The sequence below is a fragment of the Musa acuminata genome, chromosome BXJ2-3, assembly GCF_036884655.1.
Source record: "Musa acuminata AAA Group cultivar baxijiao chromosome BXJ2-3, Cavendish_Baxijiao_AAA, whole genome shotgun sequence".
NCBI classification, from domain to species: domain Eukaryota; kingdom Viridiplantae; phylum Streptophyta; class Magnoliopsida; order Zingiberales; family Musaceae; genus Musa; species Musa acuminata.
This window is the reverse complement of record NC_088340.1, coordinates 34,885,001-34,905,459: the sequence shown is the minus strand read 5'-3', so window position 1 is coordinate 34,905,459 and position 20,459 is coordinate 34,885,001. Positions and strand designations below refer to the sequence as shown.

At 39.3% G+C, this 20,459-nt stretch overlaps 4 protein-coding genes across 6 annotated transcripts in view; 1 reads left to right on the top strand and 3 right to left on the bottom strand.

The window, feature by feature from the left end:
* On the bottom strand, positions 1-3,391 carry LOC135607885 (V-type proton ATPase 16 kDa proteolipid subunit). Its single transcript, XM_065100069.1, has 3 exons — positions 3,150-3,391; positions 2,751-3,036; positions 1-319 (listed from the first exon to the last, which is right to left on the bottom strand). Exons 1-3 carry the CDS (start codon positions 3,223-3,225, stop codon positions 187-189), a joined length of 495 nt encoding a protein of 164 aa, XP_064956141.1. The 5' UTR covers positions 3,226-3,391; the 3' UTR covers positions 1-186.
* A 1,191-nt stretch (positions 3,392-4,582) lies between these two features.
* Positions 4,583-9,679, top strand: LOC103979636 (pectinesterase-like). 2 transcript variants are annotated; one of them, XM_065100073.1, is made up of 4 exons: positions 4,585-7,321; positions 7,691-7,864; positions 7,950-8,693; positions 8,799-9,677. In XM_065100073.1, the coding sequence occupies exons 3-4, from the start codon at positions 8,021-8,023 to the stop codon at positions 9,488-9,490; spliced, it is 1,365 nt and encodes a 454-aa protein (XP_064956145.1). In that variant the 5' UTR covers positions 4,585-7,321; positions 7,691-7,864; positions 7,950-8,020; the 3' UTR covers positions 9,491-9,677. The 2 variants fall into 2 exon arrangements, with proteins under 2 accessions (XP_064956144.1, XP_064956145.1); XM_065100072.1 differs by having other exon boundaries at positions 4,583-7,321; positions 7,691-8,693; positions 8,799-9,679.
* Positions 9,680-10,742: 1,063 nt separating this feature from the next.
* On the bottom strand, positions 10,743-15,131 carry LOC103979398 (probable alkaline/neutral invertase D). Its single transcript, XM_009395533.3, has 5 exons — positions 14,883-15,131; positions 14,201-14,606; positions 13,489-13,920; positions 11,829-12,387; positions 10,743-11,357 (listed from the first exon to the last, which is right to left on the bottom strand). Exons 2-5 carry the CDS (start codon positions 14,582-14,584, stop codon positions 11,059-11,061), a joined length of 1,674 nt encoding a protein of 557 aa, XP_009393808.1. The 5' UTR covers positions 14,585-14,606; positions 14,883-15,131; the 3' UTR covers positions 10,743-11,058.
* A 1,142-nt stretch (positions 15,132-16,273) lies between these two features.
* LOC135584345 (protein disulfide isomerase-like 5-2) overlaps positions 16,274-20,459 on the bottom strand; it is a 5,338-nt gene continuing 1,152 nt past the window's right edge. Inside the window, exons 2-5 of one of the 2 annotated variants that reach the window (XM_065100067.1) lie at positions 19,155-19,258; positions 18,520-18,890; positions 17,745-18,052; positions 16,274-16,765 (exon numbers count right to left, since the gene is read on the bottom strand). In XM_065100067.1, the coding sequence (XP_064956139.1) occupies positions 16,448-16,765; positions 17,745-18,052; positions 18,520-18,890; positions 19,155-19,258 (1,101 nt within the window). In that variant the 3' untranslated portion in view covers positions 16,274-16,447. Of the gene's footprint in view, positions 17,073-17,744; positions 18,053-18,519; positions 18,891-19,154; positions 19,259-20,459 lie in introns of both variants that reach the window. The other variant, XM_065100068.1, reaches the window with a different exon arrangement.

The window sequence follows — 20,459 nt, the reverse complement described above, 5'->3', positions numbered from 1 at the left end:
TAAGCAACTGACAACTTGCATTATAAATTTACGATAGCCCAAGAAATATATGTCAGAAAATACAGTAGGGAAATTTTCCTTAAAACAAATATACCAAACAGAATGGATGTGCAAAACCGGTAAGAAGCCACGTGTGTGTTAATTATGAACTTAAAAGGGGTTGCCAGTTATAGATGTTTATGCTTCTTAATCTGCCCTAGATTGACCAGCCCGGGAAGAGAGAATGATGCCAACAATAAGGCCATAAAGTGCAAGTGCTTCAGCAAAAATGAGAATAAGAATCATGCCCACAAAGAGCTTCGGCTGCTGCGCGTTGGCCCTGAAATCAACATAAACATAATCCGTTAAAATTGTTGATTTTCTGTGTCATATTAGGTCTAACTTTTCGGCAATCTATGATCACATTCAATGGTATGCCTCAAATAAGTTATGTTGCATAAAACATGTTTGCACCCTGTGATCAACAAAGGTTAATACACTTGTCTATGTGCAGATATCCGAGTGCCAGTGTAAGCATCCAGTACACATGTTATACAATAATTAAATGAAATAAATAAAACAAAACAAGAAAAAAGGTAATACACACGTTGACTTTATGGGGCTGCCTACTTTGCTGACAGTCATGAAATGCATGATGAGCGACAGTTGTAGTAAATAACTTTTAGCCAAAAGAGATGTGTATAATATAAAAGGAGAATAAGGTCAGTTAAGCTAGCTCTTGCTTCCTCGTTCACCACCATAGTGGGGTAAGGGCATCAAAGAAATAGCTCAGTCTACTAAAGTTCATTGCAAATTCTTTAACATTAAAATGCCTACTTAAAGTGTTTATTGGACAAGAACTGAGCCTCTACAAATCTCAGCACCATGTCTATGTTCAAGTGCAACTGCGGTTAAACTACAAGATTACTTACTTGATAATAAGTAGGAAAAGGTACATAAAACACCAAGATAGGTGTAATTCTACTTAAGAAAATGAATGTGTTTTTCCCCAATCCAAAGGAAAAGAAAGTCTTTTGCCCAATTTAAGAGAAAGAAAGCATTTTTGCTAATCAAAGATGAGGAAAAGATAGTAATTTATGAATATTTTAACCACGGATAAAAAAATACAAACATTATGATTGCTACCATAAAGAAACACCTTATATATATTAACTAATGGAAAAGTAACTCGAACATAAAGAGAGCAATCTAAACCTGTTTATGCAATCAACCAAAGCTAGAGAAAGATTGTTTCATTAAGACCAGTATTTTGCAGGTATCTGGATTCACAGTATGAACAAACATTTCTCAATCATATAAACCTAATGACCAAGTGATAAACAAAGAACCATGAAAGGAACAGAATATTTATTCTACGCTTCCATTTTGACTTGTTCCAACGTCATATGATGAGGCTGAACAATGAAACTAAAAGCATATGCAAGATATAGCAATTTAACAATGCAGATCGCACTGCACCTGAGGAATTAAATACACCCAAAAGTATCAAAGATTTCTAACAATTCTATCTCCATTTGCAAGTTCATTTTTTATGTGATTATTGTAACATCATGGGCTTTTACAGTTTTAAGGTTTTTTTTAATCAGTTTCTTTCGTAGAATGGAGTAAAGTGCCTTTTGTCGTTGTCAGCAGAGCAACGGAATTTGTTCAGGAGTATCATGCTTGGACTGAGTTTTTTTCCTTTTCTTCTTAATTTTGAGAATTCCTGTTTTAAAAACTATGATAGTAGAAACACAGGTGCTCTCTTTAACTCTAAATGTCTGAATCTTTTTTTCTCGGATTTTACTCAAGTATGGTTTGTTATTGTACCAGATGTTACTTCTGTTGCACATATATGTTTGATGCACCGGTCTAATGTTTGTTCAGTATATAACTCTGAATAGAGTCTGTACACAATCAGAAAGTGCAATCTTGGTTTCAAGGATTTGTGAAGCATAACACAGCCAGACATATAAAGGTATCAAGTCTCAATAGTATCCTAGTATTCATTCTATCTAGTTCCATACTTTTGCTGTTCACTTTAATTCAATGTCGACGATTCTTTCTTTAGTATATTTTCTTTACTCGAACCTGTTAGTTTTGTGCACCTTGGACTCCCCTCTTACAGTTTATTCTGATGTGACAACAATCACAACTTTTTCTTTCAACCAAAAAAAATTCCCTGCAAGCCCGCCAAAGGAGCTGAAGGTCCACCTAAGACCAAACATACATGATACAACCATCCAATTCATCCAATAAACACAATCACTAACTTTTTGTCTATATCAGAGGACTTGATAAGCTTGATTCCTACATTCTTTATCCCTAGGTTGTTGAGACAAGATGGATCTATAAAACGCATGCCTAAGCACAATAGACATGATTGAAGCTTTGTAATGTGAAAAAAAATTAAAACATCATTCTTATCTTTGCTAACTTTAAACAAGTTTCCTCTCTCTCTCTCTCTCTCTCTCTCTCTCTCTCTCTCTCTCTCTCTCTCTCTCAAAATCATTAAGTCCAAGAACCCCACAGATGATGTTGCTCATTATGGCCTATTTTGATTGCAATAGCAAATTAGTCAATCAATCATTCAGCAAGAACTACAAAAACGACAATTCAGATTCTACAGATGCATGTCTCATGATATCCAACTCACCAGAGAAGTTAGCAAGAAGCAATATATAGAAGAGTCAAACCTTCACTGAGAACCATGACAATAACCAAGATTAGAACTTGTATACGTAGAGAGAAACAGAGGCAAAGAAATTTACCGGACACCAGCATCACCAACGATCCCGATGGCCATACCCGCAGATAAACCGGCGAGGCCACAAGCAAGCCCAGAGGACAGATGAGCGTACCCATCAAAGAGGTAATACGATTTCGCCTTGGGATTAATCCCAGTGCTTATGATCACAGCAATAATCAATCCGTAGATCCCGAGCACTCCAGCCATAACTACAGGCACGATCGACTTCATCACGAGCTCCGGCCGCATCACCCCCATGGACGCCACCCCGACGCCGCTCTTCGCCGTCCCGTACGCCGCTCCCATACCTGGAAACGGCCCCAGAAGACCATCAAAACACAAAAATTATACGTACACCAGATGAAAACGGTAAATATTTCCGCAGGATGCAAGAAAAAAAGGGGAGGATTCTAGGGATTACAGGAGAAGACGAGCGCGGCCGCGGCGCCGAGGAAGCCAAAGAAGGGGGCTGTTTCATCGCCGCTGAAAGACGACATCGTCGCAGGGATCAAAGAAGCCCCAGGAGATCCTTCGAACCAATCCTCCGATCTCGATTCCTCCCTCGACCTCGTTCTATTCCTTCGCTAACGAGGAGAGAAGGAAAGAGATCCGAGGCAGACGAGACCTCCGGAGGATCGGTTCTGTGGTCGTTAATTTTACTAAAACACCCCTATGCTATAATTACCTCGCTGGGGGTATTTAGATCATTATGTATATATATATACATATATATATATATATATATATATATATATATATATGTACATATACATATATGTATATATATATATATATGTATATATATATGAAGGTTTAGGTTGCCTCTTTCCCGTCAACCACTGCTTAAATTTGATGCGACCCACCGTCCGTCGAACGGTAGAAGAGATGGGGTTTAGGGTGGGGAGGGGCGGCTCTCGAAGCGGCGGATGGATCCGTGAGGAGAGCAAAACCGTACTCCAAGCGAACTCTGATCTAATGTTCACTCATTCATCCGTGATGCCTGCGGTAGTTTTCAATCCGAGCTCCGCGATCCGTTGCTCGAGCCATGCGTCCTCCTTCCCCCTCTCCCCGTCTCTCCAGCGTAGTGATGGACCAAGAAGTCGTCTCTGCAGGCCAATATCTTGCCTGCCATCGAGATTGGATCTTGTGTTCGTTGCCTGGAAAACCTAGGTTTTTGTTTTGATCTGATTTCGGTGTCTCTCCTCTTCTGTCCTAAATGAAGTTTCTACTCTGTTGTAGATCAATCGAAAAGTTTCTGCCTATGATCTAAGAAAAGATGGAAACTTCTTCGGATTTGACTTCGAGATTCCTCGTGATGGATTATTTTCTTCTTTTTTCCTGTTTTCTTGTAGTTTAATCTAGGCATTTTATTGTTTTTAATGCGCTATCGATATTTGATTTCGCGACTGCGTTGTGCTTTTTCTCCCTGGGAAATCCTAGTTCTTTATTCATATTTAAATCGATTTAATTTGTTCAAAGGAAACGCCTACCAAATGTTTGAGCAAGTGTTCTCAAGTCATTATTTTGAAGCCTCCCTATATGTCACTTGAACTCTACTTCTCTTTTAGGGAGTCACTGAATGGTGGCTTTAGAAGTAGCAGCAGCAGTACTAGTGGTAGTAGTAGTGTATATATATATATATATATATATATATATGTATATATATATATATATGTATGTATATATATATATATATACATACATATATATATATATATACATACATATATATATATATACATACATATATATATATATATACATATATACATACATATATACATATATACATACATATATACATACATACATACATATATACATATATATATATATATACATATATATATATATATATATAGAAGTAGCAGCAGCAGTACTAGTGGTAGTAGTAGTGTATATATATATATATAAAGGCCCGTGGCTAAGTCTTTTTAGAACTTATGATACTAATCAGCATTTGTTTCATCTATTTAATTTCAGAATTTCGTTTGTAGCAGACATTCTACTTTCAGTGGTGGCACCAAAGCACATGAACATGCCAAGTTGGTCAAACCTGTTGTAGCAGCCTCCTTCATCTTTTTTGACTTTCAAGCATGGTTAAACCTGCCCTTGAAAGCAGTAGGCTGCTTCATTTCATGGATTAGGGAAGGTGTGTTTATCTCAGATGTTTTCATCTATGTAAGTTGTGTCAAGAAAGATTGTAGGCATCTGACTAGTCAACTGTGCAAAAATGCTGCATGTTTTTCTTGGCTTAATTTTGAGGATGCTGAGGCTGATGAAATGAGTTTATTAACAAATTTGGGTTTTTCAAATAATATTTCTAAATTTAGATTCTGAACCAATCAGACAAATAGCAGTCCTACTTGAGTGAAGATCAAGCAGGAAGATGTTCAGGACAAAGCTGTATGATGTGGAAGTCTCACATATGGTCACATGAGAATGGAGTGGTTAGACAAGGGAGACCATCAGGCAGTTCTGTATATTGCTTGGCAATGAGAATCTAAAAAGGATCTCCATGATCAAAGAAAAGGAAAAAGAGTCAGTACCATTGCTGTGAACCATATTTGTCAAGGTAACCTGGCTGACCTAAAGACACCCTGAACTACTGTTAAGGTTTGTTGGTTGTCATGGTTCAAGTACACAGATTTGCCTTGATGTTGCATATTGTGGTTGTTGAATGTTGGTAAGGCAAGTAGCAGTTATTATTTATTCTGTGAGCTGTTCTTAACCCGAAGGTAATGTGTTCCAATTAGGAAGCCAAGCTGCTAGCAATATTGTCATTTGATGTATGGCATCAACCCATCTTGGAGGAGACTTACAGATGAAAGTTTCTATTTTATCTTTTGAACATCCAGTTCTCTGGTTCTAGGACTTGCTATTCATTCAGATTTATCGAAACATTGATCATAATTTATTTGTTGGTGCTTCTTTTTTTTTTTTTTGCAGTTGTTGCTTTCACAGTCAATATGTTAAATATTCTTACTTGGTGTAAAAATATCATTTTTGTGTTCAACTATTAAAATGCTTGTGTAATTATAATTGCTTATTGACAAATAATACGTCGTGAAAAATGGATAATGTGACTCCATGATAGAACAGAACATTTTCTATGGCTGGGTCATAGAATTGGTAAGTTTTCATTGTCTTGTAAACGTGCTCCCAACTTTGTACGACTACTTTGTGTAAGCCAGGTATTCTAATTAAAAAATTATTTGGTATTTCATTTTGTACTATCTTGCCTGAATGAATGTGAAAAAAGGATTTCCATTACTTTGCACAGGCTACTGGTATTGTGCATCGAATTTTGTTAAGATATTATTTTGTTGGAGAAGAATTGTTAATTTGAGTTTTTTGGTAATAGATCATTCATCAACTCCAGTTTTGTCAGTACTTTATATGCCCAAAGGAAACTTTCTCACTTTCTCCTGGAATCATTTGGAAATTCCAATCTGTTCATTTGAGTGTGAAATCTTTTTTTAATCTTTCGGTACTACGATGGAGCCATTTATTGAGCCATTGACTGTGTAACCTATCATCTATTTTGTGGATTTCACATCGTCTATTTATATCTGTCACGCCAATGTCTTTATATACGGAATCCATTTTGTGATTTTTTTTTGTTTTAGGAATCTGATAACTTTTTAATCCCAACAACATGAAACTGTAATGTATCAATGAGGTTGGCTTTATGGACATGTTGTAACCATTTAACTGTGTTGCGGGCAAATACTTTCAGTACAAGATGTAAAATTTCTTTTCTACAAATAATCATATCTAATACATTCGGACCAGCTAGTGTTTGTTGTGGTTAAAAAGACAAAGAACTAACTGTCAAGACAGTCTTAGATTATTAAAATTACATGTAAAGAAAAATTTCAAATTCCCTGCATATGTTGTGAGAGGCAGCTTTCATTGGTTACACTGAGTCTTCATGAAAATAAAATATTTTTACATTTGTAGTCGACAAGCATCAGTTGCTTTGTTTTGCTTATATGACCACAGAAGGTTATCATAAGAACAGCAGTTGGGTAGTGTCCTGTAATCATTACTAAAATCACATTTGTCATGACAGAAGTTGGCATCCATAGAGCTATTAGTATTGGTTCCATAATACAGTTTGTCGCCCAGGGTTAGGTCGAACTCATGCTTTAGCATTTTTACTGTCTAATCCTGCACCCAAGTTGTTTCTGTTTCCTGCATTCAAGATGCTTATGTTCTAAACAAGTGATACACATAGGTTTTTTTGTTTGGCATACATGATTCTTACATCGGTACCGACATGTGGTTGCTGTGATTGCTGTTTTGAAGTTGAAACCTGACTTTTTTTCTTGGCTTTCTTCAAGTTAGGTGGATGAAGTTCCTGGATGCATACTAGTTTGTGGTCTCATGGTATTTGATTCAGTTTGCTCTTGATGAGGAAAATATATGTTGTCTTTAGTCTCTGCTCAATGCTAATGTATATGGATTATTCATTGCACTTACATGACATTTCCCACTGAAGTACATGAAAATTCTCCTCCACAGGCAGTCATTTCTGCCAATGGACTTGGAAGACAATTTGCTGCTACATAGTCACAAAAAGGGGGAAAGGTAATTCAATGAACTACTTATTTAATGCAGTATATGTGGCATTCTATATCCACACACACACCTCCCTGCGTGCACGTCTACTCTTTAGTGCTGCCACTCCTTCCCGAGATAAAATCTTGTATTTATTATTATAGCCACAGAGGACCACAGTTTTTATCTCCTAATTTGTCATCAATGTAGGATGAGTAGCTCCTCAGACTTGCTTTACTTGATGATTTACATATCTCAATATAAAATGCACATCTTGCCTTTTTCAAGCATTACATTTTTGGTGTATATCTCCCAATTTTTAATATGAGGTGAAATGTCTTCATTTAATGAGCATTTTGACTTTTTAAAGACGATATATTTTTTGATATAAACTGGCAGAATTTTATCGAACACCACAAGGGCAAATCTTGTACACAAGCAACTCGACCTGAGGTTGCAGCAATCAACCCTTGCGTCTTGGCAAAAGCAATCGAAGCCACCTCCTTCCATGGTCATCACAAGCCATATATAGAGAAGAACTCTCTCTACCTTTGACACTCGTACTCCATAATGGTGAAGCTCTCCACCGTGTTACTCCTACTGTGCCTGTTTACTACCTCTTACGGTCTCTTTCTTCACCCCTCGGCCTTTCATGCAGAGGCCAAGCGACACCGCTGGTGTTCTGTCGTTCCGTACTCCGACACATGCACACACTACGTGAGCCAAAGCATGCAGCAGATGTCGATACACGCGGCCATGGAGCACGCCATGCTCGCCCGGGAACAGATCCTTATGGGCGGCCTCGAGGGAGTCGCGTGGTCCGACTGCCTCGACCTACACGACTCCACCGTGCGCCAGCTCAACCGCTCCCTGGGCCCCTCGCGGCTGCGCGTGGGCTACGACGTGCGGACTTGGCTCAGCGCCGCTCTCACCAACCTGCACACCTGTCGGGCCGGCCTCGCCGAGCTCCACGTGCCCAGCTCCTGGTTCGTGCCGCTGCTGACCAATGCGTCGGAGCTGGTGAGGAACGCGTTGGCGATCACGGAGACGAGGGCGGAGGAAGAGGAGAGGAAGGGTGGTGGGGCGTTCCCGGAGTGGTCGTCGGTCGAGGACCGGGAGCTCCTCCGGGCGCGCCGGGGGGACGTGGTGGCCGATTTGGTGGTGGCGAAGGACGGCAGTGGGGACTTTGGGAGCATCAAGGAAGCTATCAACGAGGCGTCGAGGAGGAGAGGGAGGGAGAGCAGAAGATTTGTGATCTATGTGAAGGCAGGGGTTTACGTGGAGAACGTGCAGGTGGGGGTGAGAGACCTCATGTTGGTTGGGGATGGCATCGGCAAGACAGTGGTCACTGGTAGTCGGAGTGTTGCTGGAGGTTCCACCACCTTCAATTCCGCCACCGTGGGTGAGTACAGTGGCATGAACTCTTCCTGCTCTCTCTCTCTCTCTCTCTCTCTCTCATGGGAAAGATTGATCTTTGTGCGTATCGGTGATGTGTGTTGGCGTGCAGCGGTGATGGGGGACGGATTCATCGCTCGGGGGATAACGTTCCGCAACACGGCCGGCCCCGCGAAGCGCCAGGCGGTGGCGCTCCGCTGCAACGCGGACCTCGCCGTCTTCTACCGGTGCAGCTTCGAGGGGTACCAGGACACGCTCTACGCCCACTCGCTCCGGCAATTCTACCGCGAGTGCGACGTCCACGGCACCGTCGACTTCATCTTCGGCAACGCCGCCGCGGTGCTCCAGGACTGCAACATCTACGTGAGGCGGCCCATGAGCAAGCAGCAGAACACGATAACCGCGCCGGGGCGGACCGATCCCAGCCAGAACACCGGCATCGTTATCCAGCACTGCAGGGTGACGGCCGCGCCGGACCTGAGGCCGGTTCAGGGGAAGTTCCGGACGTACCTGGGAAGGCCATGGCAGGCCTACTCTCGAACTGTGTTCATGGGTACGTACATGGATGATCTGATCTCCGCAGCTGGGTGGTTGGAATGGAGCGGTGGGTTCGCTCTCAACACGTTATACTACGGGGAGTATAAGAACACAGGGCCGGGGTCTGACACTTCCAGGCGAGTCAGGTGGCGCGGCCACCATGTTATCACCGATCCATCGACTGCTCTGAGATTTACTGTGAGGGGTTTGCTATCTGGAGGTAGCTGGTTGCCGGCCACCGGAGTTCCCTTCACCGATGGCCCGTGATCTTGGTTTAAGGCGACTTGCAGCAGAAACAAGAAGACCATACCAAGAAATGTACATGTATGTATATATAAACCATAATGCTTGATGTGATTAGGAAAGAAGAGTAATGGAACTCTATCAGGCATCTCACTGTTCTTGACATCACATCGACCTACATTGACTTGCCAAAATGATCTTCTACTTGTCAACATTATTCAGTACAGGTCATGAACTTATCTATGTGACATATAATTTCTTTATACAAGGCATTAAAAGATCATGCAAGAACCATCATGAAAAATATTTAGTTTAGTTATCAACATGATCTGCTTGTTAGAAACACCAACATATTTAAACAAACTTCTTTCCCTCCCAGTGCTCCTAATTATGATTAGATTTGTGTTCGAAGAACCGCTCCTAATTATGATTAGATTTGTGTTTGAAGAACCACAAGGATGATCTCTCTAATTCCTACAATATCATTGTAGGTTCTGTTTTTTCCATAAGCTTTAATTATGATCAGGATCATATATATATATATATATATATATATATATATATATATGTGTGTGTGTGTGTGTGTGTACATATATGTATATGTGTACATATATATAAATATATATATATATATATATATATATATATATGTATACATATAGCAATAGAACACCTATACAATCCAAAAGCTACTCAAGTTGTCCATGTTATATATGTACATATACATATATATATATATATATATATATATATATATATATATATATATATGTATATGTGTACATATATATATATGTGTACATATATGTATACATATATACATATATATATGTATACATATACATATACGTACATATATATATACATATATATACATATATATACATATAGATATATACATACATATATACATACACACACACACACACACACACACACACACACACACACACACATACATACATACATACATACATACATACATACATACATACATACATATATAAATATATATATATATATATATATATATATATATATATATATAGAACACCTATACAATCCAAAAGCTACTAAAGTTGTCCATGCTATATATAATCCAACACTTGAATGTGCAACTTGCTTGTTTAAATCATGTACTTGCATTACAATTGCTTTTGTACGTAACATGCAGCATGTCTTTCGACATGCAAGAGGTGATGGAGAAGGAATCAAAGACTAAATTAGATCAAGATCATGTAAAACTGAATCTGTTGCTACCATGAGAACAAAATAATACAGAGCTAACCTTATTTGTAATGCACTAAAACTGGTGATATGTTATCATAATATTGTACAAACAATTGCTACTGAGAAAGAAAGAATAGAAGATCAAAGAATTACTGTCAAAGAATGGTGTAAGGGAATAAGGTCTCTTCGGCTGCCACCTTCAAATAGTCCATGAAGCTGATCTCTTTATTGGAGACCTCAGCATCGCTTTGTCCTCCTCGAGAGAGATCATAACAAGATGCGAAGGGTCTTCGAGCATCATTTTACCGACTAAATAAACTGTGATAGACCATGTCCGGAACTTCCTTGCCTGCTTGCCACCTTCAAATAGTCCATGAAGCTGATCTCTTTATTGGAGGCCTCAGCATCGCTTTGTCCTCCTCGAGAGAGATCATACCAAGATGTGAAGGGTCTTCGAGCATCATTTTAGCGACTAAATAACCTGCGATAGACCATGTCTGGAACTTCCTTGCCTGCTTGCCAATGTACCGTCCTAGCTTACCGTCATAATATTCTGGCCAACTGTCTTTGGACAGCCTGTTTTCAGCAAGATCGATCGCTCGTCTTGCAATCTGCGGACGACCAGTCTTTATACAGGCCGCAGTGAGCAGCCACAGAGTCACTGAAGAAGACAATGGAATTTGATGGATAAGGTAGTGCTGGAACAATCTGAAGTAATACAAGTGAAAGGATGAAGTAAAACATGGAACTGAGGTTGGCACATGACAGTCAAAGTATCGATGCTAGAAAGGATGTTCGACATAATTCTAAGTGTAATTTAACAGAGGAAAGTGCATCATGATCGGTATAGTGATTATCAATATAAAACTTGCTTGTATGTTTCAAGGAAAAGATTGTAACTTCTGTTAAGGAGAACACATCATATGAAATATAATCTGCTATTGAATGTTATTATCGACTCCAGCCTTAGTTAGGACATGGTATATTGAGATAAAGGATCGTCTCATCAATTTACCAAGGCAAAAAACCTACATTTCTTCCATCAGTTTTGTCCAGTTAGATTTTGAATTAATATAATGGCATCATAATATGCAATTCAATGAGAAAATTCAGCAAGCTCAAAAGCACTAACCAGGCCATGTTCCTCCATTATGGTAACTCCATCTGGTGTTTTTGGGGTCACAACCAGTGACAATACGCCATTCATGGCTCTCTAGAGCAGGATATGCAACCTTTAGGGGCATTTCACCAACCAGTTCCTCCCAGCGTGCTTCAAGCAGATCCATTATAGCCGCAGATTGCTCTGGGGTAGCAAGAGAAGATAGTATCGCAATGCAGTTACCAAGAGAAAACCATCGGAAGTCCATTCTCGCAGGACTAACATTTCCGATGAAATATCCACCACCAGTAGGCATGAAATCAAATATCCAGTCTGGGATGGAATCTGGAATAACATTGAACTTATTAACTGCTGTGTGAGAATACTCCTCTGTCTTGTAGCGATATATGACATTTAGCTTCTGGAAGTCAAGCCAGAAGTAATTTCGGATGTGATAGCTTAAGGCATGCAAGCGTTTCACTATCCTATCTATGAACTCCTTCCCTTCTGTATCTTGTTTTAGCATCGTCAAAGCACATCTCAATGCCATAAAGAAAAGGGCTTGAATTTCCATAGGATACCCATAGATACCCTGCAAAGTTTGTTCGTTCCTCAGAAGCACATAACAGTGGATAGAACATTAACTCATATTTCCATAAACAAAGTAAACAACGTCTAAAGCAATTAAAACATGCATCGTTTTATCTCTTAACTGCCGTTTACAAACCTACTCCAGAATCAAATTTCTCTAGTGTTCAAGCAAGTTATTGTTAATGCACTTCAGCAGATAAATGAATATAGATGCACCGTCCAAGTTATCTACTCTAGGGTATGACCAGCTTTATAATAAATCAAATATCAGTTTTAGAATGATGGAGGACAGTAAAAGGCCCAGAGGTTTCAACTTAAATGATAAATAGATTGTCAATCAAATGCCTCAAGGAACAAAGATCATTAAATGACCTTGAAAGATTTTGAGAAAGTTGTGCAAAGATTTTCAGTTAAACAAAATTTATTTTTAAGAATATGTGTTCTTCTTAAGAACCCCAACTTAAAGCAGTGTGTTTTTTTGAAAGATATAGTCAGAGATTGAGTGTGTGAAATTGGATGTATCTGACGAAGAAGAAAGTTTATTGAGTATTCTAAATCGCTGCACGTACACTCACTTTACCGATAGATTTTCTAATAATGACCTTTAGTAGCCTTGTTATAGACTTATCATAAAGGGTTATAATGAAGTAAAATGCAATCTTCTCAAAGTCATACCATGTAAATATGGTCTTCTTTCATAAGCATTTGACTGCAGTAAGAAGAGAACCATTTCAAATTTCATTATGCAACAGAAAAAATACATTTTAAGAACTTGACAAATTGGATAAGCTACACTGACTTAGAAAATATATTATAATTAACGGAAAAACGAAAACAAAATTTGTTCATTTGGACAATGGGAAAAGGAATATGCAATTAAAGCTTTGGGCACATTAATCAGTTCAGAAATTTATCAGAGATATGTCTCTGATTACTTTTCTTTCCACATAATATAAAACTTAATCTGAAGAGATAGAAGAACGAAACAAAATATGCTTCTAATTCAAGAAACACAACCAAGTGAAAAAAAATCAAGGATAACCCTGAGTAAGTATAAGCACCATAATTAACGAGTACCTCAACACAATGTTGATGAACTTACCATTCTACGATCTATCATCGAGCATCCATCTGTGCATAGCAAGGTTGGGAATGTATCGAACCCTTCCGACAAACATAAAGCTAGTATAAGCCTCATCCCTTTCTGACACTCTGCTGAATCTGCCAGAGCTAAATCCCCAGTAGACTTTGTGTAGGCCCGAAGTAGAATAATCCACCAAAAACCAGAATCAACAGGTGCAACCCTTCCGATTGCACTCTCACCAAAGTCAGCTATTAGATTGTCAGTTTTCCTAGTAGGATCATGCTTCACCTTGAAACTTGCCGGCATGACTCCTTCCCCAAGCTTGAAACGATCTATTCTCTTTTCCCACCCTTGAAGGTAGAGGGTTTTCATGAGGAAATTTTTCACTATCTCAGGCTCTCCATTCATTAGAAAAGCCAGAGCACTTGGAAAGAAGTCGCGGACAAACACCTGCGTGCAAAGTGAAATCAAGATCAAATAAACTATCTGATTGCAATTTGGTTATCTGAGCACCAGCAAGTAAACGACTTGATGTGAATTTATATAATAATTGACATTCTCGTTGATTGTAATACAAATACATGAAAATGACAATTCTTACTGCACACGAACGCTGTCCTCAAATGTACTCAATACAGCAACAGGCAAGATGTTATCTCCGATGACCCATTTGCCTATCAATCAGTATGTATCGGTGAAACTGAGATACGAATAATGGAGGATGATATACCTGATCGTAATTGAGAACCTCTTCTGAGGCGTGATCGTAGGCGGCTATCGTGCCCACCGGCTGCCCCCGGAAGAACACTATCGTCCTCCGGAGAGCTTCCCACGCCTCCGCAACCATCGGATGCGGATCGAACGGGTTTGGATCCGACGAGACCGGAGTGTCCAGCACCGACCTCATCGTGCCAAGGGAGCACATACTATCGTAGCTGTCAACCTGCCGGAGGTTCCCCGAGACGGTGAGCTCGCTAACTGATCGCTCGTCGAACGACCTCTTCCGCTCGATCTTTAGTCTCGGCCTGTCGAGCAGCCGTGAGAAATCGAGATCCTCGGCCTCCGCAATAGAAGAGAGCGAGTCCACCTTCCGCAGGTCCATTCCTCCAACCATTCTCGAACTCAACCTCAACGATCTGCATCACGTCAAGATACAGAAGAGCAGAAAAATCACGGTTTTTAGCAAAATACCCAAAAAGGAGCCACATTTCTTCATAAACAGGCCGCAAACTAGGGATTTCAGATTCATGACAAAGACGAACAGATCCGTCATCTTCGAAATGGATCACGAAATCAAAATCAATGTGAACCTCGAAAGCGCAAACGAATCTACGTCGAGGAGTAGAATAAAATGCGAGATAAATCGATGAAATTGATGGCAGAAATCGTGAGGAGTGAGAGGGAGAATGAACCTCGGAGACCTGCAATACGGCAGCAGGAATGACGAGCGGGCGATGGAGATCGATGGGAGTGCAGTGGAGGAGGGGGAAGAGGAGGAGGAGGGGGGAAAGAGAGAGCATTGGAGGAGGGAAGGAGTCGTCTGTAGGAGGAGACAGATGGGAAGAGGAGAGGAGAGGCAGAGAGCGAGCGAGGAGGGGAAGAGAGCGGCGAAATGGTCGCCTCTCTCCGTCACCCACTTCTTTCGTGTTTGAGAGGTGACCGGTTGTAGCCGGTAAAGAAGCACGTGGGGAAATGGCGTTCCCGGTTCAAAGACTCATCCCTCATCAGGAAGAAAACGGAAAAGGAGATATGAAGAGTTCATGTGTGGATTGTGATGACATATGATAGTAGCATTTGGAGATTGTCTCTTATAGAAGATTCTTAATATCCTTAAATATGTATAAATTATATCCCTTCAACGTTGGTGATTCGTGCATTTATCCATCTAAATTTTAGTTTAGTTATCTAATGTCATCATATAATAAAAAGACTTACACACATATACGCCATCATGATTAGTATTTACTAATCATGATTAGCATCATTGTATACAATTTCAAATGGTACTATCGGCAGTATGTATCGGTTCGATGGTATATCAGTACGCGGACCGTCCGCTACTAGACGGACCGTGCTACAATAATATGCTAGAGCAATGCTATAGTGCTACAATGTTACACTGTAACAATGCTACAGTAAGAGGAAATTGATCGATAAGCCTTGGTGTATTGTTCGGTACATCTAGATATACATCCAGATGTACCACTCGGTACATCGTTATCGTACCATATCGAGCCAACTTCGAAATATCGATACGGTATGATATTGCATACCTTGATTAACATAATAATGATGATACTCTAACTAGACCCCAAATCTTCTTTTGTGATATAACTATGTCACCTTCATGTCATCACCCTTCTTTCAACATATGACATAATATTTATTTTTCTCCCATATAAATAGAAGAAAAAAAAAAGAAAGAAACAAAACCTATTATGATAAATGGAAAGAAAAAAAAAAGAAGAAAGGATATTATTTATGTGCAATAAAAGAGAGAGAAAAGAAAACATAACCTGATATAAGAAAAAGAGAGAGTATAGACAGATCTATTACGATAAGTAATCAATGAGAATGATTAGAGTGAACTTTTTTTATATATCTAAGCTCATATTAGTTACTAATAACCACAGTTAATTGTGATTAACTAAAATTTGGACAAACACCAGTGGAGGTGACCTAAATGGAAAACCACAAGAACAAAAAATATACTTGGACTATATATTAAGCAAAACATATAGGCTAAATAATGCGGACGAAACGAGCTCGATATATTCTTCAAGAAAGTAAAGAATATGAATACTTAAGATAAAAACGATTTATTCCTGGTTCCAATAGTTAAATAAATTATGCAACCAACTAGGAATTTCTAAGATGAATTTCTTACATGGGATGCTTGGATTGAAGTAATATTAATTACCAAAAGTTTAGTTAACCTAAACAAAACTGCAGCAATACAATCTGAGAGTGTCACATCTCAGTCTTCCTTGTCCCCTGGCTGATAACTACTGCTGCTTTTAGCCTGTGAAACGCTAGCTTCTGCGACTTCGGCTCCATCTTGAGTAACTGGAGGAGTATCTGCGCTTCGAGTGCTTAGGAGCACAATAACCATTACAACAGCAACCACAAAGACAATGAGGTAGACTGTTCTTATGCCGGTTAATGAGCTAATAAAGCCAAATGGTGAAGGGCTGCTCAGTTTCCTTTTTATGGTTCTTCCCTCTCTATATCCTTCAAGAAAGCGACTAATCTGGGTTCCTTGATCATTATCATCTAGGTCTTCTAAATCTACAACCTTCATTCACAAAAGGAAAAAAGATTCCTGTCAGAAAAACACACGAGACTGGAACTTTAACTGCTTCTGAGCGATATGTTAACCAGAAATTTAGGTTAAACAAGGCAAGGCAAGAGAAATAAAGAACCTTGAAATTGAAAGAAAATGGAGAAGGCTTTGAACCAAAATATGTTTAAAGAACAAACCCAGATCCAAAATATATTGATATGCCAAAGCATGCTCTCCTCCTGACGTGCATACTTTTGATTTGTGTTAACACAAATAGAACTGGAGAAGCTAAGCTAATGTTACACCAATGTCTGCTCCCCTGATGCATGAACTTAGCATTATGATATGTATTAAGGCAAATAGGAGCAAAAGATCCAAGTTTGCAGTTTATTGGCAGACCTATGCCTTAATGTACCATGCCGAAGCCATATATAATATTTTGTTAGCAATATCTTTAATTATTGTAAAGTTTGAACAGCATTTAACTAATCAATAAAAAAACAACAAGCGTGATGAAACTTGAAACCACTAAAAAGTATATCAAGACAAATTAAATGGGTGCTTAAATATTCTTCTGTGTGTAGAGACAGATTAGCTCTGTTCAGAATACAGAAGGCTCTAATATCACTACCACTGCATGTTGGCTCATAATATATAAGCAGCTTATGAACAGATTACTTTCATAGTATAAGAGAGAACTTAAAGGATAGCTCATTTCTTCAGTCATCAATTTGATGAAGTACAAAGCACCCAAACACATTTATACAATGTAATTATGTACAGTGCTTCTTAAAGGAAATTCAGATAAGAGGCAACTGCAGCAAGAAAGAAGATAACTAACTAATCCAATTGTTTTGTTAAAACATAACTAAAATTTAACCAAAGCCAATCAAAACATAGAGAATCATTTATAGGCATATAACCTTAACTCAAAATTTTATCAAATTGGTCATCAGAAAATGAACTTTGATATATGTAAACGTGGACTTACTGTATGGTATTCCTCATTTCCATCCCAAACAAGAAGTTTTGGTAGCTTTGAGCTCTTAGTGATATCAAATGCATCAACAAAATCTCCCCATTGCTTGACCCCAACATACCCAAATATCAAGTCCCGATTTGCAGTTGCAGCAGACCTCAAAATTTTAACCAATTTGAGTGATTTCTCATCTAACTCATCCTCCATGATAGTAAGAACAATTTTCCTCTTGTCATCATTCATCAGCTTTAATGTTTCAAATCTAATGGGGACGGTAGGAGGCAACTGGTTTTGGCTTATAAAATCTTCCAAGAAATCCCCTGTGAAAATAACTTATAAAACTCAAATACAATCTTTTAAGGATGATGTGTCACCTATGAATTAATGGAAAACGATGCCAAGAAGAAGAAAATTAAATTAGCTGCATTAATATCAAGACTTAATGAATTGAAAATTCGAAACAGAAGAACCAGAAACCAGCAGACAGATAAAAACTAAATGATCTTTCCTTTTGCACGAAGAATTTTAAGAATTAGTAGTAGCTAATACATTCAAAAATAAGATAATAATACAAGAGTACTTAATCTGTGACTACAATGGGATCTCTCAACCATGAACACTAAATTATCTAGGCAGCAAGTGAGGCAGTGATGTTAGGTAGTCATGCATTGCTTCTCTGCTATTCATTTATTTTTTATAGGATTAGATTTAACTGCAATGGTAGCTTCTGTAGGAAATATGAAGAAATGTCATACACAAAATGTACAAAATACTTATCTGAACTCACCTTCAAAAGGCCCATAGAACACGCTTTGTTCCTTATATTTCGGATGAAGAGATACCAATGCTGGAACTTTGTCAAAGTCATATGCCACCATCATCTCTTCTGAAAAATCTTTTGCTACAGAAAACCAGGCTTTTTTCTTGTACTTACGAGCGACATCAAGAATAACAGATTCATCCAAGCCAAAGCCAATGAACACAGGGAAGTCAGTGCCAACCATTTCAACAAAGTTCTGGATCACAGAATCAGTCTCCAGTAGTGAAACATCAGGAGAAACAAACTTCTTTAGAAAACGTACAAGCAACTCAGCTTTCCTTGGACCAGTGTAGTCCACAGGGACTCCATGCATAAAAAGCTTCATTGTTGGAAACCCACTGCATTTAACATGATGGAAAAAACTAGATTCAATGTCAAAACCAAATGACTTATATTATGCATCGTGTGATAGGTGAATGAATCACAACTCACAAAAATATCCAGAAGCTTATCTCACTATCTAAAGCTTAGCATCTTTCTTGGAATCACAATTGTACTAATAAGTCCAATAATACAACCTTATACACTATAGTAGGGTTATTGTTGGAGCTAACAGGATTGTTCTTCAAAAACTCAAAGGTGATAGGCAGAAGAATACTTACTCAATTTCATATTTGGAAGCAAGCTTTCTGTACTTGTCAGCATTAACCTTAGCAATCACAATGGGTTCACTCAGCTGAGCTAGCACTGGAGCAGCTGTATCCAACTGCAAAATTACAACAAAGACATCATTAATGTCACTTCAGACAGTTCCATAAGGCAATTGTTTGTTACCAAGGACCAGAATAGTGACAAATGTACTTACAACAAATATATTATACCTTTTATGAATATAAATTAGTAATATGAAGAACTTTGTTTCCTAACAACTGATTATTATACTTAGGATCATGTAGATTAAGTGAATTTATTACTTCTGCAGTGTACTTTGACACTATATATTACATACCTATATCTGTGGACACACATATTAACTGAATGTATGCTAGAAAAATAAGGGCGAGGCAACAGGACCAATCTCCACTATTAAAGTAATTTATCACTATAAGAACAGAAAGCAAAGTAGAAGAATGCATGATCTCCTCATTTGTAATCCAAATATCTGTGTCATATCCAGAAATCCCAAACCGAGATAACTTGAAACTAACGATTGTTCACTTTGGTATTATTAAAGTGTTACAGAAATGCAGTACTAGAAACAACATAAATTATCTTCCGCATTTCTTAGGCCACCAGATAGTGAGAACTGATAGGGCACAGTTTGGTAACCTGCCCTCTAACAACCGCTCACAGCTACATCAGCATCAAGGTCAGCATAGCAGACCATGTAAGCACCATGCCCCTCGAGTACGACGCCACCCCGCAAAGATCGGGACGGCGCCGCCCGAGTACCGCGCCACCCCGCAAAGATCGGGACAGCGCCGTCCGAGTACCACGCCGCCCCGCAAAGATCGGGACGACGCCGATCGAGAACGACACAGCTGTTCGGCGCCGTGGCACGAAGGACGCCCGATATCTGCACGAGAAATAAGCTCGCCGCTTCATGGGTCGGCAACCATGAATATGTCAAGTACGGCTAGTCCTAAGGCGCAGGGTATAAAAACCCATCGTTGGGCCAACATCATGGGTAGTTTTTTTCCTTTTTGGACTCGTTTTCCACTAAGTTCTAATAAAATCTTTAGAGGGGTCGAGTTGAGAAATCCCCCCCCCCTCCCCCGACCCCGACCTATGTGCAGGAGTTGGCAACAAGGAAGGAGGCGACCGATCAAAGGGGAGCCCCCACACCCCGGAAGCGAGGTTCGAGCTCGACCCAACCGAACACTGACTTCCGCCACCCGAGTATCGACGCGGCCGATCTTGCGCATCCGGGTCTAGACCGAACCGTGATGACTCCTCAGCCATGGAGT

What these genes read in the sequence shown, in the direction of transcription:
- LOC135607885 (XM_065100069.1), bottom strand. Translation starts at nt 3,225, where the DNA reads ATGTCGTCTTTCAGCGGCGATGAAACAGCCCCCTTCTTTGGCTTCCTC. An exon ending in GGCCGCGCTCGTCTTCTCCT is followed by an intron (nt 3,037 to 3,149) that starts GTAATCCCTAGA and finishes GGCCGTTTCCAG; the next exon opens with GTATGGGAGCGGCGTACGGG. An exon ending in GTTGGTGATGCTGGTGTCCG is followed by an intron (nt 320 to 2,750) that starts GTAAATTTCTTT and finishes TGTTGATTTCAG; the next exon opens with GGCCAACGCGCAGCAGCCGA.
- LOC103979636 (XM_065100072.1), top strand. Translation starts at nt 7,862, where the DNA reads ATGGTGAAGCTCTCCACCGTGTTACTCCTACTGTGCCTGTTTACTACC. An exon ending in CTTCAATTCCGCCACCGTGG is followed by an intron (nt 8,694 to 8,798) that starts GTGAGTACAGTG and finishes GTTGGCGTGCAG; the next exon opens with CGGTGATGGGGGACGGATTC.
- LOC103979398 (XM_009395533.3), bottom strand. Translation starts at nt 14,584, where the DNA reads ATGGTTGGAGGAATGGACCTGCGGAAGGTGGACTCGCTCTCTTCTATT. An exon ending in AGGTTCTCAATTACGATCAG is followed by an intron (nt 13,921 to 14,200) that starts GTATATCATCCT and finishes CTTTGCACGCAG; the next exon opens with GTGTTTGTCCGCGACTTCTT. An exon ending in CGATGATAGATCGTAGAATG is followed by an intron (nt 12,388 to 13,488) that starts GTAAGTTCATCA and finishes CAAACTTTGCAG; the next exon opens with GGTATCTATGGGTATCCTAT.